The sequence below is a fragment of the Rhizoctonia solani genome, chromosome 2 (assembly GCF_016906535.1).
Source record: "Rhizoctonia solani chromosome 2, complete sequence".
NCBI lineage: Eukaryota > Fungi > Basidiomycota > Agaricomycetes > Cantharellales > Ceratobasidiaceae > Rhizoctonia > Rhizoctonia solani.
The window spans coordinates 900,541-924,125 of NC_057371.1; the positions used below are offsets into that span (position 1 = coordinate 900,541).

General features: G+C 48.4%; 10 protein-coding genes across 10 annotated transcripts; 5 read left to right on the forward strand and 5 right to left on the reverse strand.

Annotated features, from left to right (window-relative positions):
* Window positions 1–67: 67 nt before the first annotated feature.
* On the forward strand, window positions 68–2,465 carry RhiXN_04893 (E3 ubiquitin-protein ligase ARI6; the record flags this gene model as incomplete). The annotated part of the gene is made up of 10 exons (XM_043324709.1): window positions 68–184; window positions 241–507; window positions 557–705; window positions 757–1,252; window positions 1,309–1,681; window positions 1,734–1,841; window positions 1,889–2,070; window positions 2,130–2,186; window positions 2,243–2,265; window positions 2,318–2,465. 10 exons carry the CDS (start codon window positions 68–70, stop codon window positions 2,463–2,465), a joined length of 1,920 nt encoding a protein of 639 aa, XP_043177128.1.
* A 273-nt stretch (window positions 2,466–2,738) lies between these two features.
* RhiXN_04894 (uncharacterized protein) lies at window positions 2,739–4,241 on the reverse strand (the record flags this gene model as incomplete). The annotated part of the gene is made up of 3 exons (XM_043324710.1): window positions 2,739–3,249; window positions 3,326–3,679; window positions 3,763–4,241. 3 exons carry the CDS (start codon window positions 4,239–4,241, stop codon window positions 2,739–2,741), a joined length of 1,344 nt encoding a protein of 447 aa, XP_043177129.1.
* A 409-nt stretch (window positions 4,242–4,650) lies between these two features.
* On the reverse strand, window positions 4,651–6,457 carry RhiXN_04895 (TRAUB-domain-containing protein; the record flags this gene model as incomplete). Its single annotated transcript, XM_043324711.1, has 9 exons — window positions 4,651–4,786; window positions 4,843–4,921; window positions 4,973–5,232; window positions 5,361–5,491; window positions 5,544–5,651; window positions 5,699–5,976; window positions 6,051–6,193; window positions 6,249–6,393; window positions 6,451–6,457. The coding sequence occupies 9 exons, from the start codon at window positions 6,455–6,457 to the stop codon at window positions 4,651–4,653; spliced, it is 1,287 nt and encodes a 428-aa protein (XP_043177130.1).
* Window positions 6,458–6,894: 437 nt separating this feature from the next.
* RhiXN_04896 (ClC voltage-gated chloride channel protein) lies at window positions 6,895–10,206 on the forward strand (the record flags this gene model as incomplete). Its single annotated transcript, XM_043324712.1, has 23 exons — window positions 6,895–6,971; window positions 7,031–7,099; window positions 7,223–7,233; window positions 7,282–7,385; window positions 7,634–7,741; window positions 7,791–7,805; window positions 7,857–7,866; window positions 7,921–8,132; window positions 8,183–8,218; window positions 8,271–8,300; window positions 8,362–8,493; window positions 8,544–8,642; window positions 8,691–8,778; window positions 8,830–8,899; window positions 8,956–9,043; window positions 9,099–9,144; window positions 9,204–9,229; window positions 9,280–9,328; window positions 9,383–9,571; window positions 9,628–9,726; window positions 9,781–9,959; window positions 10,009–10,065; window positions 10,117–10,206. The coding sequence occupies 23 exons, from the start codon at window positions 6,895–6,897 to the stop codon at window positions 10,204–10,206; spliced, it is 1,884 nt and encodes a 627-aa protein (XP_043177131.1).
* Window positions 10,207–10,380: 174 nt separating this feature from the next.
* Window positions 10,381–11,897, forward strand: RhiXN_04897 (uncharacterized protein; the record flags this gene model as incomplete). Its single annotated transcript, XM_043324713.1, has 8 exons — window positions 10,381–10,497; window positions 10,553–10,657; window positions 10,713–10,799; window positions 10,860–11,186; window positions 11,237–11,481; window positions 11,525–11,591; window positions 11,640–11,718; window positions 11,779–11,897. 8 exons carry the CDS (start codon window positions 10,381–10,383, stop codon window positions 11,895–11,897), a joined length of 1,146 nt encoding a protein of 381 aa, XP_043177132.1.
* A 574-nt stretch (window positions 11,898–12,471) lies between these two features.
* Window positions 12,472–13,918, reverse strand: RhiXN_04898 (uncharacterized protein; the record flags this gene model as incomplete). The annotated part of the gene is made up of 3 exons (XM_043324714.1): window positions 12,472–12,527; window positions 12,580–13,737; window positions 13,783–13,918. The coding sequence occupies 3 exons, from the start codon at window positions 13,916–13,918 to the stop codon at window positions 12,472–12,474; spliced, it is 1,350 nt and encodes a 449-aa protein (XP_043177133.1).
* A 163-nt stretch (window positions 13,919–14,081) lies between these two features.
* On the forward strand, window positions 14,082–15,202 carry RhiXN_04899 (uncharacterized protein; the record flags this gene model as incomplete). The annotated part of the gene is made up of 4 exons (XM_043324715.1): window positions 14,082–14,195; window positions 14,245–14,351; window positions 14,415–14,835; window positions 14,888–15,202. The coding sequence occupies 4 exons, from the start codon at window positions 14,082–14,084 to the stop codon at window positions 15,200–15,202; spliced, it is 957 nt and encodes a 318-aa protein (XP_043177134.1).
* Window positions 15,203–15,375: 173 nt separating this feature from the next.
* On the reverse strand, window positions 15,376–16,998 carry RhiXN_04900 (UDP-N-acetylglucosamine transporter YEA4; the record flags this gene model as incomplete). The annotated part of the gene is made up of 8 exons (XM_043324716.1): window positions 15,376–15,621; window positions 15,685–15,867; window positions 15,921–16,130; window positions 16,184–16,248; window positions 16,308–16,408; window positions 16,465–16,600; window positions 16,655–16,701; window positions 16,760–16,998. 8 exons carry the CDS (start codon window positions 16,996–16,998, stop codon window positions 15,376–15,378), a joined length of 1,227 nt encoding a protein of 408 aa, XP_043177135.1.
* Window positions 16,999–18,464: 1,466 nt separating this feature from the next.
* RhiXN_04901 (U4/U6 small nuclear ribonucleoprotein Prp4) lies at window positions 18,465–20,614 on the forward strand (the record flags this gene model as incomplete). Its single annotated transcript, XM_043324717.1, has 10 exons — window positions 18,465–18,476; window positions 18,525–18,546; window positions 18,596–18,774; window positions 18,837–18,951; window positions 18,998–19,103; window positions 19,151–19,232; window positions 19,285–19,462; window positions 19,512–19,617; window positions 19,672–19,911; window positions 20,125–20,614. The coding sequence occupies 10 exons, from the start codon at window positions 18,465–18,467 to the stop codon at window positions 20,612–20,614; spliced, it is 1,530 nt and encodes a 509-aa protein (XP_043177136.1).
* Window positions 20,615–20,807: 193 nt separating this feature from the next.
* RhiXN_04902 (ankyrin repeats) lies at window positions 20,808–23,551 on the reverse strand (the record flags this gene model as incomplete). Its single annotated transcript, XM_043324718.1, has 8 exons — window positions 20,808–20,828; window positions 20,882–20,962; window positions 21,016–21,638; window positions 21,697–21,787; window positions 21,841–23,146; window positions 23,191–23,347; window positions 23,402–23,450; window positions 23,498–23,551. 8 exons carry the CDS (start codon window positions 23,549–23,551, stop codon window positions 20,808–20,810), a joined length of 2,382 nt encoding a protein of 793 aa, XP_043177137.1.
* Window positions 23,552–23,585: the final 34 nt, after the last annotated feature.

Consider the following 23,585-nt stretch of genomic DNA (forward strand, 5'->3'; position numbering starts at 1 on the left):
TAGCCACGACCCAAGCCGCGTCTGATCATGGGCCCCATGACCGTGTGCCGAACCTAACTTACCAAGGATGTCAACAAGTAACCCCAAGTCTACAGGAACTAAATCATCCTCTAGATCACCAGACAAATCCAAGCACGAAAGACGCTCTTCTTCTGGAAAAGTAATTACCGATCGTAATGCACCCGTTAGTAGCAGCAAGAGTTCTCGGAGCCACTCCTCTAAGCATTCTAAATCTGGGAGCTCCTCGAAGCCTGGTTCTTCTCCAATAAAACCAAATTATTAGTGGATCCAGCTCCTAATCTTACGCCTGATGAAAAGATCCAACGAGTCCTTGCGGGAGAAATTCACATTGTTTCATACCCTGGCACTAGCCAATACAGCCAAGGCGCGCCCTCTGCTTGTGGTTTAGCTGCACTAAATACGATTCGTATCGCACTCGATAAGCCACTACAAGGCGTGACTGGAGTTAATCTCTTAAAGTCGTTGAGTTTATTGGACACTCACCTTGTGGGTTATCTCGCACGTATTTAAATCTCACATTAACTCTGTGAAACAGGATGCGACCGCGATCTGTGTACATTGGTCCAGTCGTGGTCATTTAGAGCCCGACCACCTATTCAGTCTTCCACTGTTCCATCAGGCCATGAAAGTTTACGATCGACATGATAAATTGGTGGGATTTGAATCGTTTCTAACTATGATCAAGTATGTTCCAATTTTCGCACTCTTGATACGGATTCACTAAACTTTCATAAGCTCTCTTCAGACTGCGGAAACTACCAATGACATCACCGCAGCCTTGATTACCCGCCCACCCGAGATAGTCGCCATTCTACGCGTACCACTATCTACCACTGAGCCTTCAGTCTCCTCCAATTTAAATAGGGACGAGTCTATATATGCGATCTTTGACTCTCATTCTAGACCTGAGCATCCGGATGGAGCAGGCTTAACACTCTTGCCGTCTATTGCCGCAGCAGCCCAACACCTCACCGCGCTACTTCGGGTAAATATCAATACAGGGTCGCCAGGGCTGTCGTGGGAAGCACAACTCATGTCACAGTTCTCTGCACATCTTGTGCGCAGGGTTGAGTGGCGCCAACCGGCTGAAGAGAGAACTACTAGATTGGCGGCCATATATGAAGCAAACGTAGGCTTGTTGCATGCATTCGATGCGGAAGAAGAGGCGAAGCGGCTGCGTAGTGAAGTGACCGAGTTGAGGGAGAAGGCCAGGAAACTCGAACGAGAACTAGTATGTCTCCTTCGCAATGGGGTTATTGGATAGCTATTGAGGACTAGGGTTCAAAGCATCACGCTTACTCGGCGCTCGACTCAAAGCCGAAATCTCCAATCGAGCCTAAACCCGTGTCCGAGTCCAAGAAATATCCTGAAGGCCTATCGGAAGACGCACTCCTTGCACTAAAGATGCAGGAGGAATTCGACGCAGAGGATCAGTTGCTGACCGAATTAGCAGCTGAAGAGCCGGAGCAGAGCAAAAACGTATTCGATTGTGGTATCTGCTTTGAGACATTCCATATGGGCGCCCTCGCCCCTATGGATGGGTGCGACCACAAATACTGCCGGGAGTGTATGAGGGATTATATCAAGTCCAAGCTCGCATCTAGGACCTTTCCACTTTTGTGTCCTACTTGCCATGCATCGAAGGATGGAAGCCGAGGAAGTAAGCTGATCGAAACTCAGTCACCTTGACTTTCGTGCTAACTTGAACAAAGCCGCTGGGCAGGCTTTGGTCGAGATAATAGGACTTGACGAGCGAGAATATGCAACATATGTCGAATTATCGCTAGCATCCCTGTCAGTTATGGTCCACTGTCGAAAATGTAAGGCTTTAGTTGTCATTACGAGCCTGATTGACGTCCCACTCCAGGCCAGAGAGCTGCATTCGTCATGCGAGCCGACCTCGAGTCAGAAATGGAGATTACCTGTCCATTGCCCGATTGCGACTACAAATGGTGCAAGAATTGCAATAAGCCGATCGAAGGAGATGAGAAACACTCATGTGATGGGACAAGCGAATTGCGGGAATTGATGGCTTCAGAGGGATGGAAGGTATCTTTTATTAGTCATATATATGTTTCCTCAGTGACTAACAAAGGGTGTCTGGGTAGGAATGTCCGGGATGTAAAACCCCCATCAGTCGGAATGAAGGATGCTACCATATGACGGTGAGTTTGATTCAGTTACAGCTTCAAGCCACGTAGTCGAACGTTGTTATTTACAGTGTACTACGCCCGGCTGCAATTCGTAAGTGTAACCACCCAAGTACAAATTGACGTGTCGTAAACCCCGCATATAGGCACTTTTGTTATCGCTGCGGGGCCCTCATTACCCAATCCCTAGACCGGGCGATTATCCAATCCGCAGTCAACGAGCATTTCCGTGGGAGATGTGATATGTTTGATGCACCTATGCTCTCCTTCCTGCAACGCTTACGAAGACGTTGACTGGGGGTACTTGGACTTGTGTTGGCATGGCTCTCCTTGATTCGGCGCCTGGGAGAGTCGCATTTAGATCTAATAACAGTGTATTCGTTCAAGGTTATTATTTTATACGTTGTCAAATTGCATGAAATACAGTTGAAAGTGGATGATCAAGGGAACGAAATATGAATACGACCGATATGTATAACTAATATTGCACGAGAAGCACAAAAACAAAGTCCATAAATTTTAATCGTCCGTAGAGTAGGATAGGAGACGAAAATGTCCGTGTGAATTTTAGCGTTGTTCCTGATTGAAAAATAAGTCTGAATGACTATGAACTGAACTTGGCGCCTGACGGCCCCACCCCATTCGACCCGGTGTCTGCCGGACCGCAGGCTGGTTGTTATCTTGAGAATGAACTGATTCGTCCCCAGGGATCGTATCAGTGAAAGTGTTGGCCATTCTTAATAATTCAGCCTCCACATCAGGGGACTGGTCTCGGGACTGGGGCCGAGGCTGAGCCTGGGCTCGGGGTGTTGCGGGTGTAGGAAGTGGAGGCAGCTCCGGCATGGGAGGCGGTGTATGGATTCCGGATGGCTGAGAATATACTGATGCAGTGCTAGCTCGGGAAACACTTGTAGATCCGATTGTGGGCTGCCTATATGCGTCACTGTGGCCGGCACGCGCAATCAGCATGCTTGGCATGGATTGTCCTGGAGAGGCAAAGTCGACTTCGCCCTCCGAGATGCCTCGGGGACTGCTCTGGCCCCGGCCGCGTCCGAATGGCCATGCCCACTGTTGGAGTCTTGATCCCGATCCACGATAAATGCCGGGTGAGTAGCAGGTGGGCTTTGTAAGAATGACATGGGTCGCCGTTGAACGTATGGCATGGCCGTGGCTTGGGACGAAGAGCGTTTGACAAACTCCTAGAATGTCTTCTGGAGCCGGTTTCCTCTTCGGTGTACTTCGCGGGAGGATACAATGTGACACTTTCCGTGGATAAGAATGCCTGTGCTTCCCCCATTTCAGCACCAAGTCCCTTATGCCGTGCAAGCGGGATGGTTGACATAGTATTGCTTGCTGAATTGGGAGCTACGCTTGGAGAATATAATTCGGTATCTTCAGAGTAGCGCCATGCACCAGCGTTGGCCGTGATCGGTGATGGGTCGGCTTCTTGCTGAACTTCTGGACGATCCAGCGAATTACGAGCACGAGGAGTAATAGGACAAAAATACCTTTGAGATAAATTAGATTAAAATATCAAACCTTATAACAAGTTTAGATCTTACCAACTACGACTGTTACTCCAACCGCATACCCGAAATAAGGGCTTGACTTGTCAAAAATATTGACAGAGGCCGTTGCGGTTGCCGATGTCGATGCTGAAGTCGATGTCGATGTCGATGTGCCAGAAGTACTCGAAGTTGCGGCAGACGTGAGAGAAGAGGTATCGGATGTAGTAGCGGTGAGTTGGGAGGTATGAGTTGAAGTAATTTGAGTGGTGGTCGAGCTCTGCATGTTCGAAGTAGCTATAGTAGTACTCCTAGTGGTGGTGGCGGAAGCAGCAGAAGAACTCGCTGCCGAGGATAATACAACACTAGTTGCAGATGACTGAAGTGTCGTTTGTGATGCTAGCGTTGTAGGGGATGCAACTTGGGTAGATGAAGCCAAAGTAGCGGTTGTAACCTGGCGCGCCACTAGATTTTCCTTGTTCTGTATGGGGCCTCCGCATACTGTCCCTAAACCAGATACAAAAAGCAAAGCAAGTAGCAACGACAGTTGCCTTGAGGTAAACATCACGTCAAGAGGACAATACGAAAGGTGGTAGACCACAAAACAAGGCCAGTACTTGAATGTCCGTTCAAGAAAAATGTCCAGGGGACAGAAGGGAGAAGAATATCGCGCAGTAGCTGCGCCTGGCTGGATTTATAAACCAAACCACAGCCTTGAATGAAATGCGTAAACTTAGCATAACATGCCGTGGATTCAAATTCGACGTTGACAGTGGCCACTGCCGCTCCGCGGTAATTATGGCAGTGTACCTACTTCGATCTGACACAGCATGGTGCTTATTTTGGGCTCCGTGTATGTACATGAAAGTTGCCCAACCAGTTACAACATGGGGTACGTACGGGCGATAGCTAGACAAAGTGTGGGAGACAAAACAAGGCCAAACTTGAAAGGAAATATGCCAAAACAACACGCGTTATGCGGGGAGAGCATCCATGCGACCGAGTTCCTTTCCTAACAAATTCGCAAATAGCTCGTCTATTTGTTCTTCGTGCCAAGTTGCAGTGGGAACGGGAACCATAAAATTCTGAAGTTTCTCGTGGACCTCGTACCTGTCAGATCGTATTTAGGATAATGGGCCGAAACGTAGAAGGGGAGAATAACAAACCGCAGCTTCCGACCCTTTGACGCCTTAGTGTCCACCACTTTCTTAGCCTTCTTCATGCGCTGTCGCGCCATCCAGTCGTCTGTTATCGATTAAGTTAGTGGTCACGCAAGTTTTCGAATATAATGCATACCTTCCGTCCCCGTACGACTGTCGATCACATCTCGTAGTAAGGTCTGATAGAAATCCAAATCGTCAAAGACTTCGGCATCTCCCTCAGCACCATTGACCTCTGACGAAACCTGTGTCCCTACACGGGCCCCCGCAGATCGGCGAACCCGAGTTCTCCCAATGGCTTTAGCTCCGGACTCGCCAAGCGCGTCCTCCACTAGCTCGACAGTCGAACGTGTTACGCCTCCACGGAATGATTTCCCGCTCCGCGCCAGAGACTTGCTGGTGTAACGGCAGCGATTTTGTTTGACCATTTTTGTAGAGTTCGGACACAGGTTGGGTGATAGCTTTACAATCAAGGCTGGTGAGTGACGCTTTTGGGGAGTGGCGCACAACCGACAAGAACTCACACTGCATCCATCTCTACAGCCGCAATTGACGCATCCTTAATCTGTTGTTCAAAGGCTTCGTCGCTGGAGACTATCTTTCGTTTCTTGGATGGAGGAAGTTCGATCTCGGGCTCATTCACTTGGGCGAGCCGCTATGAAGAGTAGGTTGAGCTAGACTCCCCAATATAGGAAGGCCGAAATCACCTTGCGTAGAGTTAGGAGTTCATCTGAAAATGACAAGACCTCCTTGAGGAGAGAATGAACTGCCCCCCTGCCGCTTTCTGACGTCACATACGGCGCAAGATCATTGGGCTACGAAATATTAGTACTGGGCACATAGCCAAGTTGAAACAACTTACGTGAGGAAGGCGGTTGGTAGCTGTGGCTGCTTTTTGGAGCCTTATACGAGTTTCAAGCAGTGAGTCCCACAGGGCGCGCTGTTGGATAATGGATCTGCCCTTGTCCTTGTCAGCCTCCCTTGACTCCTTGAGCGCTGCCGCAAGGTTGTCTGCTGCGTGCTCTAGCGCAACGTCACTTGGCCCTGAGTCTACGCTCTTAAGGTCATCGTCATCATCTCCTTCGCTTTCTCCGTCTTCACTTCCTGAAACGGTGGGTGTTCCTTCTTGATTTCCCTCGTCTGTCTAATCTCATGAGGAAAGTAACATAGCCAATGATTCGGGGAGCCTACCTATGGTGGCCGATTCATCCGACTCATTATCTGATCATCTGCTGCGGAGTCTCCTATATCGTTATCAGTTTCGTCATCGAATTCATACAATTCGCTCCTGCTAGTTCGGACCCCTTCGTACTTGGGGTCGGCCAACGCGCTTTGCTGTTTACGCAGTGATGAGACTCTAGATATACCCAATAAGCTATACTTAACGGAGCTAGATTAGAATGAGAACATACCCGACATCCAAGTAGTGACCTCTCCCCGCGGTTAAATCATTGCTGTCGGCTTCTTCTGCCAGCCCGCCGCCGTCAATCCGTTCGATGTCGACGTCAGGAGGTGCGGTGTCCTCTAGCTGGGCTATTTGTTCCGCAAGGGAAATAGCTATCAAGCGCGGATGAGTTTATCTGCTGTTGGATAGGAAACGGAGAAATATCATACGGCTCATGATTGCCCAGTTGTGGTTACTGCAAAATTAATTGCAAATGGTTTAGTTTGCACATCAAACTTCAAGTGGCGTACTGGCCGATTGGCACTGCCACCGCAACGGTTTACACCCGGCCAACACGTACATTGGTATTGATCATGTCCGGTCCAGCTCAGGCACCGGGGTTTGACGATACATGGACCCAATGGGATGAGCACATCCTAGAGCAAGCAAAGATAGCTCAAGAAACACTGATAATGGTGATACACAAGCCACTTTTACCGAAAATATTGAAACATTTCAGTATATGAATCCCTGGGAAAGTCAAGTGGATCTATCTACAGGAAGAGAGCATATCGAGATGGCGCGACTATAGGTAAATAGGCATCTTCGCTCACTGTATAACCTTCATTCTTATCAGGCGCAAAGACTGGACCCAAGAAGAAGCCGTTGAGCGAATGAACAAGAACACGCTACGCTCTCAACCGGGTCTTCGAGGGATTGTCCTTCCCCTACTGGATCAAGCGCGAATATGGTTATTATCTCATGTATGCGGATGGTAATCCCCTATATCTGACTCTCTTGGTGATCTAGGGTTGTTCTCATTGTGACCGGTATTTTGGTTGGCTTCGTCGGCGCGTGGTTAGATGTTCTAGTTGCCTGGTAAGTCCTACAATTAATTCAATCTGCCACTTTACCTTATTTTATATATACACGAAGGCTGGGTGATATACGCACGGGGAGGTGTAGTTACGGATTTTTCTACAACGAAAATTCGTGTTGCAGTGGTCTGGACGGTAAGTCTCTCCGCCTAGCCCTAGGCTATCGGCTTAACGTGAATTTAGCTGGAGAAGAGTGCAACGAATGGAACACGTGGGGAGAATACCTTGGGATTAGATCTATAGCTGCGACGGCACTCATTCAATCCATCATTTACGTCGTACTGGCTGTGAGTTCACGTTTATCAACCTCCAGGGCATCAGCATATCGTACTTGCAATAGATGGCATATTCTGGAAGCGCCGCAATACTTGTTCAATCATACGCACCGTACGCGTTTCACACCGGAAGTGAGTCTGGCAGCATCTCAAATCACTGTGTGCTCCTGACAAAAAATACCAGTTCCTGAGATTAAAGCTGCAAGTATTTTATGGTATTTTCATGAAAAAGACTAATCGAATGTCTATTAAATTTGTAGATCCTCAATGGGTATGTCCTAGATTTGTTCCTATCTCCTTGGACACTCTTGGTCAAAGGTGTAGGCTTGGCGCTGGCAGTGGGTTCCGGGCTATCTCTCGGTAAAGAGGTGAGAAATATAAGCTTTTGTTTCTCACTTCACTGAGGGAGATCGGTAGGGCCCTTTGGTGCATGTTAGCTGCTGTATCGCATCCATATTTTACGATCTCATTTCACGCTTTAAGGGAAACCAAGGTATGCTTCATTGCCTAGCTTTACAATAGGTTCAACCGATTAACCTACATCCAGCACAGAAGCGCCGCATCCTATCTGCGGCCGCATCGGCAGGTGTGGCCGTCGCTTTTGGATCCCCATTAGGTGGGGTGCTATTTGGACTGGAAGAACTCGACCTTTTCGCGCGTGTTCATATAATGTGGCGCGCGTTTGTTTGTGCTGTACTGGCCGCTGTGACACTCCAGTGGACTGATGTATTCGCGACCGGGAATCTGGTGCTGTTTCGAGTAGGTTTATGTATGATCTGAAAATGGGCTGTTGTCTACCAGTATTTTAGGTTACGGAAGGGACGCCTTGGAAAGGGTTTGAACTGGTATGTCGATAGGATGGATCTAGTGGACCAATCTGTTGATACCTTCGTTTAGTTCCCATGGATGATTCTGAGTGTCTTTGGTGTAAGAATTTGCGTCAAGGTTCCATGACTGGCCCCTATTCTGAACTACCTATTCGTTTCAGGGACTCGCTGGTGCACTTCTCATTCGTTTGAACATCGCTGCTGCAGTCCATCGACATCGTTCTTGGATTCGTGACTGGCCACTCATGGAAGTGGTGTGCGTGACAGCATTTACATCGTTACTTAGTTATCCGGTATAGCCATCTCAGTTATAATGTTAGGTATCGTATTAAAACCTTGGTAGATTGCCTTTATGAGAGCTCAAAGCACTAATTTGGTTGGAAATTTATTTGCGGAATGCGACCCCACCAAACCGGATTACCATGGCCTATGCAAGTATGCAGTACATCATAGCTCCCCGACCCCAATGAGCTAATATTTTGAATGGCAGTGTTTCATCAATGTGGCAGAATATCTTTGGACTCGTATTGACTTCTGGGTTCAAACTGGGGTTAACCGCATGGACATTCGGAATGAAGGTGAGTAAGGATTATGCGACTACCCTGTGCTCGGACTGACTCTTTGGTAAGGTGCCTGCAGGAATTTTCTTCCCACAATCGCAATTGGAGCGACTATGGGCAGAGCGGTTGGTATTATCATGTGAGTGTCGATTTACTAGAGTTTAATAGTGTCGTTAATTCGGGACCAACTTCTAGGCAAGGGTGGCATCGTGCTCACCCTACTGCGTGGATTTTCTCATCATGCGCACCTGAGGGACAATGCATTTTTCCTGGATTCTATTCTGTAAGTGTCATTTTTTTAGACACCATGCTGCGTAAAATCACAAACGCCTTCGCAGGTGATTGGTGCGGCGGCCATGCTGGGCGGTGTAACTCGAATGACAAGTAGGCATATACTTTTCACCTCCTGATTGGACCTATGCTTAACACCGTCCTTTCTGTAGTATCATTGGTTGTTATCATGTTTGAGGTAATTTGAGGTTGAACTGGTCTCATACACCAACTGACAATTTCTAATAGTTGACTGGCGCGTTATCCCACGTTTTGCCTATTATGATCGCAGTGATGGGTAAGAGCAATTGCATGGCAAGTCGCTCTATCTATTGATGTAATTGTAACACAGTTAGCAAATGGGTGGGCGACGTGTTTGGCAAAGAAGGGATCTATGACGCTTGGATCGCACTTCACGGGTATCCCTTTCTATCTACTACGGTTGAGTTCAGGGACTATGGGGAGACAGCGGCTGGGCGTATGATTGCTCGAGAGCATATAATCTCAATCAATGCTCATCATAGTACCTCAGAAGAGCTTGGTGAGATATCCTTGGTCATGCTTACAAGGGAAGTTGTGAAGCTAAGCTGTGGATAGAACATTTATTGCAGACGTACACGTATCGTGGGTTTCCTGTGGTAGACGGTGATCAACTTGTGGGATACATAACGCGAGATAAGCTTCAGATGGCTATATGTAGGTTAGGTTTGCTATAATCTTACTTTCAAGTGCTGATTTGTTTTTATTCAGCTAATCTCGCCGATCAATACCCAGATGGGGTGGCACCGCCGGATATGAACTACACTTTTGTTGGGAGGCATGATTCATCATACGAAGAAGCAGATTTGTCTGCTTCGTTGGATCCAGCGCCAATGCAACTTCGTCCCGCCGTACCACTTCAGCTGGTTGTCAGCTTTTTCCAAAAAATGGTATACTTTCCCTCATCCAGCCCGGGTTGAATCCTAACGCTAAACCCAGAGCCCGCAATGTGTACTGTTTACGAACAAAGGGCAGCTTAAAGGAATGATGACCAAAGTGAGTTCAGATGTACTTGGCTGTGATGATACCTAATTTGTTCCCATCTAGAGGGACGTGGTTAACCTGTTGAGAGAACGCTTTCAGAATGCGCATGTGTTGGCTGAGCAATCCGAAACTATATTTACTACTGGCGCCTAATTGTGATAATCAAGTGTATTATGGTTATACAAAGTGAAATCAGACTCTGAGTTCTTTTACAGCTACTTGAGACGAACGGGTAGAGTAATAGGTGCAATAGTAAAGGTGTAGCCACAAATTGCCCAGCCACTAATGGCAACCACGGTTCCGCAAGCGCCGCTGGGAGCACCCATTATGTCTGTCCCATCACCCATCCCTAACCCATTTGAAGCTACGCCCCGAGCATCACCCGTGAATGAGATTGTAATCGAAGGACTAAACCATCCTACATTGTTTCTTCCACTTCCAACTGTAAGTATTTATTCGCTGATTATTGATTATTGGATGAACCAAAAGAGCACTCTAGACAGACCCACTCAATGCTTTGCTCAGCAAGCACATCCCCGCCGAGGCGAGGCCTCATCGAGACCTAGTAGGAAGATATGAGGAACAAACGCTGGAGACTCTGGTGGTATGCAGTATGATATTCCCGAAACATGGCTCGCTACTTATGGCAGGACACTCAGATGTCAAACAGCTGGCGTGCATTGGCGCGAATGGCGAAAGACCGAATTGTCGCGACTCCTTCTGCAGACACGACGCTGGTACTCGATGTAAGCGTGGTTTATTCCCCTTGACATATTGGTAAACCCGACACCGTTTCTCGTACATAGTTATGGTCGCTCAGACTAACTTCTCTCGCTCGAATGCGCCTTTTTAACCAAGCAACAGCGGAATGCTCGAATCTCTACTCTGTCCTCAACGCCATCTCTCCGCCTTCAGTTCGTCGCCAAATCGTACCGTACGAGCTCGACGTATTTTATGCACGCACGATTTATTGGTCCGGGGACCTGAAGGGATACTTGGACGAGCTTACTAGATTAATTAGATTGTGCAAGAGCATGGCAAGGAGAGACGAGAAGCCTGGCTCTTGGGGGATTTGGACAGAGCGGGGAATGAGGACAGGAATGATGGTTGTAACCCAATTGATCGAGATGCAGGTGCACTTTCAAGTGTCTTCACCTAGATGGTTATTGACTCTGGATTACAGGACTATCCCGGTGCCTTGTCAATTCTTCGTCCACTCGCAATAGCTCCAAAAGCGCCTTCAGAGATCCGTTTCGCACTGGCACGTATCATGATGGAGGCTGGGGATACCAAATCCGTGAAATTGACACTCGAGGGCGTTGAGACGGACGCGATTACGCAAGCTCTGGAAGCCGCGATGCTGGGAAGGTGGGAGGAAGCGGAAGAGATGCTCAGAAAGGCGCATGAGGACGAGAAGGAGAATGGTGTGTGAGCCGATTTGGCCCCTGTCATAGTTTCACAGGTAATTTAGGACGCGAGTGATCCAGGTTATCAATAATCTCGCGGTTGTGCTATTGGCTTGCGGAAAATTAGATGAGGTGAGATATGCTCGCTATTACTTTATGAGGCTGACCAATGTTGGATAGGCAATTGCCTTGCTCGAAAGCATGCTCAAAGTGAGTCCAGCATCGTTTGTAGCTGTAGAGCCTTTCTTGTATAATCTCGGTACGTGCTATTCTGGTTTCTTTAGATGTGTAATTTACTCACTTGCATACAATTACGCAGCAACTTTGTACGAGCTTCGATCCAACGCTGCCGCTGACCGTAAACGCAATATGTTAAGAGAGGTCGCACAATGGGGAGGTGACGGAATCAAGACGAGTGCTCTGAAGCTACCGTCTTGACTCGTGTAGAAGGAATTGAATTCCTGACCAGTTACTTCGGCTTACATTCGCTCAACTTGATAGCCATCGTTCTGCACTTGGAGTCTTCGACTGAATGTATTAATGACGCAAGCCTAGTTTTTTGAGCCACTCATTTCGATCTTGTGAATTCTTTCCCAATATATCATACGACCCACATTGCGAACGCACTTATTGAGCATTTACATTGAGCACAAGGCAACGGTCTCGACCAGGAAGACTAACGTGTATCTCGTTCTAGCCCACTTTGGCCACGAGGCGGTACATACTGCGCCGGTACACCTTGCACGCATAGGCATGCAACAAAAATAAACCAACACAACAAGTTCAGGATAGCAACGAAGCTACGTATATCTCGCTTCAGAATATTAACTGTACAATGGACTATTAGATATACGTTGACCAAACCAAATCCTTCGCTCAATGTTCAGTTAGGAAGGCAACATAAAAGAAACAAATACGGATACACGGGAGGCGGAATAAATAAGGATACGAACCCAAAGAAAGAAAATCAAGAGAAAATAAGTACATGTAAGATCGATAGTCGAATGGGCGGTCAGGTCGCAGTAGTGGAACGAACGTGTTTGGCGTTGCGAATTTCCATTATGTTTTCTGGGAATGCATTAATTCGAGGTTTGAAATGAAGAAAGGGGAGGCGACATACCAGGACTTCCATGTTTCGAATACAAAGGACATAAATGTCGATTCCCTCTCCCACAGCACCTATCGGCCTCGCCTTCCCTTCCGGCCCCGATGCAAATGACACACCGACGGCGGCGTCGCTGGGTGTGTTGGCCCGTAGGCAAAAACTGCACTGGTCCGCAGGGATCGAGTTGTTGCTGTGGGTGTGTGTGCTGAGGTGAGAGAATGGCTGCAACCACGGGGGGAATGGAGGTGGAATGTGGGGCATGGCGCCACGCGGCTGGACCAGGTTTGATGTGTTGCGGTTGTTGCAAGGCCTGGGCCTGGGGGAAATACATCTCTGGAGGCTGCTGGTCTGGATATGACGAAGCGGAAGCGTAAAAGTGTTGTGCTTGCTGCTGAGAAAACTCGGGAGGCCTTTGTTGTTGAGGTGAATAGTACTGTTGCTGGGGGGATGGCAACGGTGGTTCTGCTGGTCCAGGGAAAGAAGGAGGCGTGGTCGAGGTGGGAGTGAAATGCGGCTCGGGTTGTGAGTTGTAAATGCGATACGGAGATTGAGGATCGGGCCCGGGGTTTGTAAACTGGTCTGGATGGTTGACACTGTTTTGTGAGATAAAGCTCGGAATATACGGCTGGTTGTATGTCATTGGAGACTGTGGAATATGATTCGGCTGCATCACCGGTAAGTGCGAATGCGGATGGGTGGCAGCCGGGGTTAATTCCTGAGGCTCGAGCTCGTACGATGTGTGAGCCACCGGGATGGAAATAGTTGGGGCGGGAGTACCGAGCATCAAGAGAGACTCGGCATGAGATACCACAGAGTCATCGTTGGACATTGCAGAGTGGATCTGATCTGGGTCAGAGATGGACGATCCCACTGGGCTGACAGACTGAGGAGGAGTGAAGAGCGAAGGAGTGTCACTGTGATTCTCAAAGTCGGCCGAGACCTCTGGGAGAGGCTCTCCGGTGCCAGAAGTATGAGGGCTCTGTGAGCGGGAAAAGAGACTTGATGTGGTCGAAGGGTTTTCGTCCGCAGCAAGTAGTGGCGGGCTGGAGTCCAAGAGATTGTTCTGGTCGGAATGGCCACAATTGCAGCATCGTAGGACATATGTTGCAGGGATATCAATCCAAGCTTGGAGAGCAGGGTGAACAGCATCGCGCCGGATGAGTCCAGAGGGATCTACGGAAGTTAGAGCTAGCGTAAATTCATATATAATGGACTCACCGGGTGGCTGGTGGGCATGGACCCGAATGGAGGCCTTGAGTGTCAGTGGACCGGTCTTTCGCGGACGTCCAGCACCCATACGAGCGCCGCCCGCCTTGTGACCTTCTGGATTTTTACCTCCCTTTTTTCGACCCATGGGCGCATAAGACAAGAGTCAGTTCAGCTGGATGTGTGGACAACACGATGCATCCGTAGATCCTCCTCGTGGCTAGTTGCACCCCGTGGCAAGTCACGTGAGAACACTCCTCACCTAAGCGCTGGGCTGTTGCTTCATCATCCAACTCCAACCACACCTAATCATGTTTCAGTCCCAACATGCCTCAACGTCCCAACCAAATGCGTTCACGATTGATTCTCTAAATCAAGAACAAAAATACGTTCCAGGGTATCTGTTATCGACTACACAGGGAAAAGTGCGTACCTTTGTATGTTTGAACGTGGCGCCTGTCTCACAAGGAGTAGAGTGTCTCCGGATTCTCCAACTTTAATAACCCTCCTCTTCTCCCAGAGCCCGTGGCACGAGACCATGGCCAGTCGACCCAATTCGGGACTGGCTCACTATATGCTCGGTTAGTTTGTGGTTGATGCTTGTAGTTGGCTTATCCTGAATTGTTTTTTATTTACTCGTCTAGGCCACCTCCAAAAGCTCGTGACCGCACTGCGCCGATAGTAGATGACGATGCACCACCCACCGAATCACTTCTCGAGGGCGGAAACTTCAACTTTTCTCAACAGCATCAACAAGCCCATCTCCAACAAACTCTTCGACCCACTCTTGCTTCAACTTCTGTCTCAACTATTGGCAAAGGGGCTGCTCCTACGCAGAACCACGATGGCGCAGTAGCAGTTCTGGTATCCGGATTTTATCCGGACCGTGCCCATAGTGTGATATCTCAGTTCACCGCGATCGGGGAGAGTTCCGCACCAGAAATGCCAGCAGAGGGTGGAAATTGGTTCAAGATTACTTACCTCAATCCATGGGACGGCGCTAGGGCCTTGAGGCGAGACGGGGATATAATCAACGGGGATATGATGATTTCTGTTCGGCTAGTCGTAAGTCCGTTTAATCTCTTTTTGTTCCATTCTAGAACTCATCTTGCGTTAGGATCCTTCGCAAGCATCTATGCTTGGCGAAACTACACCTAGGCTAGCGATTACCGCTGCACCTACGGAACCCACTCCTAAAAGCCCAGCCTTGCAAACTTCGCATGCGCCCACAGCTTTTGGTCGAGCCGCAACTCTTGCGCCATCAGCTTCCGCATTCAGATCTACCGCGCCAGTGACAGCTCAAACGCGACCTACCGCAGCGTCTGCTCCAGGCGCTGACTGGGGTGTAAGGAACCAGCAAGAGGGGGCCCAGGAGAACCAGTCTCAGTCTGGTGTGATGGGAAAGCTTTCGGATATGATATTTGGCTGGTAGTGGTTGCAATGACAATGTGACTGGACTTTCCATCTGGACGTGATGCTCGTACTGTTACGTCTATCACGGCATGGAATACAATCATTATGCTCAGATTATTAAAGTAAAAATACATAATAAGCGTATATATCCATATTGACTGGCTTCAAGGATATCAGTAATTACCGTGTCCACTAAAGAGACTCTGATTTCTCGGCAAGTAGCTTTCCATCGGACGGAGGGTCGGCGGGGGTGGGTTGAGCAGTAGTTAATTTGCCTTGAGAGCTCGCTTGAGCGTATAACACAGTACCTGCAAAGACGCAGGTAGCGCCAATCGCAAGCCTCGTCGAAATCCCAGACCCGAACCACCAAATACTCAGACACAAACTCGCGGCCTTCCGCGCGGTAAGCACAAGGTTAGTTGTGACAGATGAAACTTGCTGTAAACGGAAGGTGTTATGAATGTCTAGCAATCTCGAAAATTACTTTAAGCAGAAACATACCGAAGTCAGGTTATTTACGCTCGAAACGCATACGGCTTGGGTGACAACGTTGAATGCTAGTACCGCGTGGAGTCCAGTAAGCCCATAAAAGATTGTATTGCTCGAGGGTGAAGTGGCGAGAGATCGCCACCCGTCGGAGATCTCGGACCACATGAAGGAAATGATAGGGATAGACATTGCATGCTATCGGAATGGCTATTGATTTACTTATACACCATATTCCACAATCAACTCACATTATAAAACACACCCTCCTTCCAGTGTGGACCATACTTTGTGAAAGTTCGTTCTTGGTACAGCCCAAGTACCCCAGACCCAAGAAGCGATAGAGCAAGGCAGGTCACTCCCAATGCATATTCCTTGGTGTTGGCTTGATATGATGCTGCCGAAGTCGTTTTAGAAGTGGTTGTCGTAATCACTCCTGCAGTTACGATCAGAGCGGCTAACTAGTATAAAAGTTAGGAATCCCATGTTGAGACTTGAATTGGGGATAGCCTACGAGCTGGGTCTTATTGTATTGTTTGCACCCAAAAAGGTATCCGAGGGCCATCGAAACGATTAGGCCTATTACAAGGATGAGCCGATAAATATGGGCGAAAGGCATGGGTAAAGGGAGCACCTACCTGCTGATCGTAATACAATTTGAATACTTAGCGGGAGCTTGTATCGAAATGTTAGGTTGTTGAGTATAGCTATGGTAGATACGAGCCCAACTTGCAATGTCCTGCGAGTTTTTTTATAGCTAATGTGAAAAGAGGCATGCAATAAGCCCAGGCTTACCACACTGACAGGGGTATTTTTCGAGGTTTAAGCGACGGTAGTGGTACTGAACTCCACAGAGGCGTATCCCACTGGATGACTGACGGAAGAGCTTGAATGGTAATAAATAGCATCTGAAGGAACGATAGCGTCGTGCCTGTCGAAATGGCGGTAAGTGCTTGTCTCACCAGCGCAAGCTTAAGAGACCAACCTATTGAAGGTGTTTCATTTAATACCCGCTCTAGAGTCCAGGCATTCCTAAAAGGCGAGGTGCTCAGTAGCGGCGCCACAAATCGCATACAGGATCAAGGCGTACGTGCAACATCCACCGAAAACTAGCGAAACAGCCAACAAAAAGTCGAACAACCTGGGCGCAAGTGTGGCCGGCATCTTTATCTTCCATGGCGCCCAAAGGTGCTGCGTACTGGTGTCCTTTACGGCAGATGCTATGTTCGTGGTGCTAGTATTTGATGCAGCTGATCCCAAGGGTTTATCACCCCGATTCCGTATACGGACGCGTGATGTAAGATAATTGGATGAAATATGAGCTTGCATAGTGCTTGTGGAAGGGAGAAGGGAATGTGATGCCGCAATCCTGTGTTAAGCTTGCACTGAGGATGAAACGTTGGTCGAAACGTGGTGAATTATGTTTTGCTGGCTGTACACGTCTCAACTTGGCGCTCGGCGGTTGGTTTGGCGGAGAGTACCGCCGGATCGAATATTCCGGCTTATTGCTCGCTTCGATTCCGTCGACACCCAAGAGATGATCTATCTTTCGCAACCATGTAGTTTTGAGTATATTTCAGCCCTGAAAACATTGATAGTCTGGTGTTCTATGCGAATCAATTGTCTCAAGCATATTCTAATATTAATGGGTTCGGAGCTCAATCACCTTGGTTCATTTTCATATTTCATCGGTATCGTCACCCAGAATGATTGCCTTCCTGTTCTCACGAGGTCCAAATCCTCAACTGTTCTGGTTTCAATGATTACTACGAGACTTTCTGAGTTAATATATGTCCGAAAATATCATGGTTCATCTTGGAATTCTTGATCGCGGGCCAAAAAGAACCTCTAAATCTAGATTGAGATATTACCTTCCATCTACTATGCCATCTTGATCAGCTGACTCGCGGACTATGGCATGATTGCATCAGAATACTTTCGAATTGCTGTGATTTGTGATTAATTTCAGATTGAGGTAACACTTCTCACATCTGCAGCGGTCATCTAGTGTACATACGTATATGCTGTACTGGAGCCTCTTCAATCACAATACTTCGGAAGGCAGTCTTACTTGAAAAGAGGGCAGTCTCATATATGCCGCGAGACATGTGAATAAAGATTCTGAAATGTCTCCTATCTGGGCCGGGCATGCCCTGATACCGTTTTAGCGTAATGGGTGTGATGAATTGGTGAATGACCCTGAATGGGGTTGCATATGGTTTGCGGCGTTGATGAATCTGGGATATCAGACAGCCATGCTGCTTACAGATGAGTTATAAGACATAAGAACAATTACAGATGGGTTCGCTAAGATGATCAAACCTGGCAATATCGAATCAAATGTTTTCCCATCTTGAACCAATTTACCAGGTTATTCAAGAGCACCGCTTCGTTGTGCAGTTGACTTCCAGAGTTACGACATCAGTAGAAACGTGTAAAGGTAGGCTCAGTGCATATGCATTGTGGTTTTTATAATATACATAGGGTGCGCTTGCACATAATCTTGATGCACTCGTCATATCACTGTCCAGACTATTCGCCAAATAAATGCGCGGAGGATCATTCCGGTTTTCGATCGAAGAGCAGTCGGAAAATACAAGATCCATCGGATTTATTGAATATTGAAAGATGAACTATATTACTGCTAGCAAGTTTGATGGTCACCTATCTCATGGACTGTTTTGTGGTCGATCATGCCTATTGGGTTATAATTTATCGGCGAATAATTTGTCATCTCACTTTGCAATAAGCGCCCAACTGCAACCCATGGTAGTTACCCGACCACGTCCTTCACCATGGCGGATAGCGTGAGTGTTAAATAGAGATCCATAGATTAATGACTAATGCACACACAGGGACTGACGTTGGAAAACCTTGGTTAGTATGAGCACTCGGATGACAATACCCTATTGACATTCATCTAAAGTCGATGACAGAAATTACGCGCTGGGGGGGTCCGACCGCGTGAGGGCAGAAAACAAAGCTCTTCTCGATGAGCTTGACAGAAAAAAACGAGCGAGGACTATGGCAGTTCCCACAGACGATAGTCGTGTCAAGGCCAGGTTGCGTGAGATTGGAGAACCTATCACCCTCTTTGGAGAACGCGTATGTTCCACAACATCAGGCGCGTGACAATTCTCACCTAAGCACCAATTCAATGTCCACAGGCTGCAGATCGTCGTGACCGCTTGATTTACGTGTTGTCTCAGATTCGTGCTGCCCGAGGGGGAGACGATGATATTGAGATGGAGGATGAATCAAGCTCCAGCGATGAGGAGGCAAGTAAATGGGACATACCCTAATATCTTAACTCACTCATATCGCACAGAAAGAAGAGGAGTTCTACACGGAAGGTTCACTGGAGCTTCTAGAGGCTCGCAGAAAAATAGCCGAATATTCATTACCCAGGTCACTACCACTCCCAGACTTTACCGGTTAGTGAGGTACTTACCACCACAAACCATTTCAGAGCTCAACTTAGAGTTGCCCAGCAGCGAGAAGAAAGTCGTCTTCCACTCGGGAAAATTATAGATACTCGTAAACGAGTGTTCGGTGAGGTTAAGGTGGGCATCGCGACCACCTGGTCTTACGGCCCGGGAACTAACTGGTTCTCAGAAATTTGCTACCTATGGGTCGCAAATTGGGGATGAGCGTCCGATATCTCAGGTTCGCTTTTCTCCCAACGGGAAATTACTGGCCACTGGAAGTTGGTCGGGAAATGTCAAGTTGTGGAATGTTCCTGCTTGCGATCTCGCAAAGCCCTATCGAGGTGGGAAAGCATTTGCCGAAAAGTGTGCCACGAATCTGACATTTACCTTCATTAGCTCACGGTGATCGTGTAGGTGGTGTTGCTTGGCACCCACAAGCCACGCTATCTCAGAGCGCGGATGCTATAAATCTAGCCACAGGTGGGGCGGATTTAGAAGTCAGCTTATGGTCACTAAATAGGTGATATCCATTTACTCGATTCTGTAAATTTGCTTATCACTCATTTGAGTGTAGTGACAAAGCCCTTCATACTCTCAAAGGTCACGCAGATCGAGTTTGCCGGGTGGCATTTCATCCCTCTGGCCAATATCTGGCTAGCGCGAGTTATGATGGATCCTGGCGATTGTGGGACGCTTCTACCGGTCAAAATACTAGCTCGTATGTTTCAGACAGACAGTTGTTATTCCAGGAAGGCCATTCCAAGGAGGTTTACGCTGTACAGTTTCAGGATGACGGTGCATTAGTGGCCTCTGGGTAAGTTTTGCTTCTTGCACAATCCAAGCACATTCTCATGTGGGGTACTGTAAAGCGGATTGGATGCTATTGGCAGAGTTTGGGACTTAAGAACAGGGCGAACAGCGATGGTACTTGACGGACACGGGCAGGCGATTTACGGGATGGACTTCTCTCCCAACGGGCATGTTCACAAACCCAAACGCATGGCCATCCCGCTGACAACCTTTGTAGTTACCAAATTGCTACGGGCTCCGGAGATAATACGATTCGTATTTGGGACATGCGTTCTTTGCGTGCACTTTATACTATCGGCGCACATACTTCGATTGTTTCTGACGTATCGTTCTATCGGCCCTTGGCGACAGGAGATATATTTACCGACATTGCGCGTAGTAGTAGCTCCACTGATGTCAAAATAGAGGACGGGGAAGATGGATCCAAGATGGAAGAGGATAAGCCTGCAATAACAGACGAAATTATGGACGATAGGATCCCTTCAAAGTCTGTGGGTAACCTTCATTTACCCATCCCCGGATTATTCTTGGTTAGTTCGGGCTATGATGGGATGGTCAAGGTATGGAGCGCAGATGACTGGCAGCTTGTCAAAGCTATGTCCGCAGACGCTGGCAAAGTCATGTCTGCAGACATCTCATCTGATGGCCAATTTATTGCCAGTGGCTCGTGGAATCGTTCATACCAACTGTTCTCCATGGAGAATTAAAGCTCCATAGTTTAACATTTCTTCCGGAGCCACATTCATTCTGTGATACAAAGCTGGCCATTGTTAATCTAAAGGTACACCGAGCGAAATAAAAATGGCTGTTATGGTTACATCCGATTTCAGTGACAAGCAGATAGTGAAACAAACCAACAACTTTTGTATGGACGCCCAAAATGTTTGGATACATGAAGCCTCAGAGGCCCCCGTCTCTAACCTGGGAGTCTGTATAAGCGATCATGCTTTGGAAGGACGTGAAATGTTGCATACCTTTTGCATAAATCCAGCAACGCGATTGAGGTCAACACCCTGACCATCGCTCTCCACAGCAATCAGCAAGTTTTCCAACATCTATTTAAAGGAAGTTCTTCAACACTCGGTCAGAAGTTCGGACCATCACTTACGGATTCAACCAGGTCAACAGGAACTCCGGTACACAGGGACACAATCTTTTTGCATTGAAACTCTTTCTCTGCTCCCGCGCCCCGAGTAGCGTCCATCCTTTCTCGTACGAGTTCCTCAATTCGAGTATGCCACATCTTCAACCGACGTAATCTCACAAGGGTGGCAATAGTATCGCTTCCTGGGGCAGGCATAGGGGGGTCCACATTCAGACTCGAGGGGTTGATGTCTAAATTCGCGGAATTATCCCCAATGGCGGCCGCGGTTTCTGCTCGAGGTACATCCTCGACGGATACTACTGTTTCTGCGGCGAGCGTCGACGATGGCCCCCTATACTGGAATGCGATCCCCCTTGAGGCGTGCGCAGGGGTGCCGTTCACTTCAGTCCGACCCGTCCAATCGAAGGAGACTTCGTCTTTAATGGTCCGAGACACGTTGCGAGCCCGCTGTCGTGCTTGATCCAAAGCAGCCAGCCGTACCTGAGCAGCAGCAATGTGCCTGCGTTGGTCAGCTAGCTCTCGAGTTGCCGCGCGCAGATGGGCTTGAGCTACATCCAGTGAGTCTTGTTTGGATTTTATTTCGGAATGAAAGTCCGACGTTAACGATTGGATCATAGAGGTTAAATCTATGACGAATGTTGAATTAATGAAAGTAATAATCGACAATCACGCATAGTAACATACCATGAATAATATCTTGAGAACGCTGAACTGGGACTGAGGGGCGTGAGCGGAGTGCACTAAGTACCTCTTCCATACTACCAACTTGGAGATTCTAGATCATTTAGTGTCAATAGAGTTTCTTTTTGATTCAAAGCGTGACCGTACTTGTCCTTCGACGCCGAAATCTCCGGGGCGGAGGCCTAGCTTATTCGCGATCCCCCTGTCGGCTCCAACGTCGACCAACATACGAACAAGTGCTCGATTACCGACCCGAGCAGCTACACATAATGCGGTATCGCCATTCTCGTCCTGTAAATCTACAAAGGTCTTGAACTCCCCGCCCTGGTTTCGAGCAACCCACTCCAGGATGGCTTCCATATACATTCGGGCACTTGCAGCTCTCCCCTTGACGCCCGCTACTTCGGCAATGTGGTGGAGCACGGAGCGGTGCGAAGAATCGAGTGTTCGAAGACTAGGGGCAAGGAGAGGTAGCATAGAGGATATAGCATTGTCATTTGTCGAAGAGACACTTAACACCGTGCGCATTAAAGGGGTTTCTCCGGCAGCGTTTCCTCTTTGAACATCAGCGCCAGCATCAAGAAGGGCTTCCACATGGGATATTCGAGCCAACGAAGAAGCCCAATGAAGCGGAGTATTACCATGCTCATCCAGCGGGAGGTTGATGTCCATTTCCTCAGGAGGTACAGCGGTAAGAAGTTGTATAATGTGAGTAGGGTCCGCATCGCTATAAATCGCCATCAAGACAGCTCTTGCACGACCCCCTTTCGGAGAGTCGTGCTTAACTGTTGCCCATGGAGGGTGGGACAATTGAGATGATGCAGCGGGGGCTTTCGGAACTATTGTGGCAGGAGCAGCAAGGGCAGGTGGAGGCCAAGTATCACTTAGGCCAGTCCCAAGCGTAGGTAGTACCCTCTGTCGTTTAGTTGGCGGAAGCTCCCCATCAATGATGGGCGTAACACTAGGTGCAAGAGAAGGAATTTCATGAGGACGGGGGCGCTTGACATTTGGACCGCCGGCCATAGTCGCGGAGTTGGATGGGTGACGAGAGTGTTGCCGAGATGCGGTGCTATCTGAAGAGCTAGCCAAGATAGGGTCAGGCGAGGAGCGGTGAGGTGATGTGGCAGGAAGTTGACCAGGATGAGGAGGGGAATTTGAGTGATGCGAGCTCGCAAGCGTCGAAGGTGTGAACAACCCTTGAGCACGACCTTGGGCCAATAGTCTGAGCGCAGACCCAGGAGGAGCAGTAGGAGGTAGCGGAGAAACAATAGGGGCAGGCGGGAAAGAATAGCCAGAAGATGGGGGATTTGAACCAGAAGTTGGACCATGTGAGGTAGTGCCAAGGGGTCGAGGATGAAGAGGCGCTGGGGCTGGAACATAGTCGAAGAGGGGGCCAAGCAACGAAGCCACTCCATACTGGGCGGCTACGTCTCTACCTCGTTCGAGGGGAATCCTGCGTGGAGTAAGTACCGGTTGGTAAGGGAATAAACGACCTACCATGTGCCCTGATACTTGCCATAACCACCCTGGACAATCTCATGTTTGCCAGGCAGAATTTCCTTCTCGAGAATCTTGGTCCGTCGACCTTTGTCTATCCCAGCCACTTTTAGTATCTGTGTGGCATTCACATACGAGTCGGATCGACGACGCATCACTAAAGCAAATTAACACAAAATCTGGGTGGCTATCAGCAAGCGATCAAACTCACCAGCAATCCCTCGAACCATACATTCGAATACTTGAACAGAGGAGTAGACCTATATTGAATCAGCATCGACTGTTCCAATACTGACATCCGACTCACTGCATTGTATACTCTGGCTGTTTGCCCTGCGGGAAATGCTCCAGGTGCTGCCATGACGCGACACGACTCTCACCCCGTCACGTGGGAT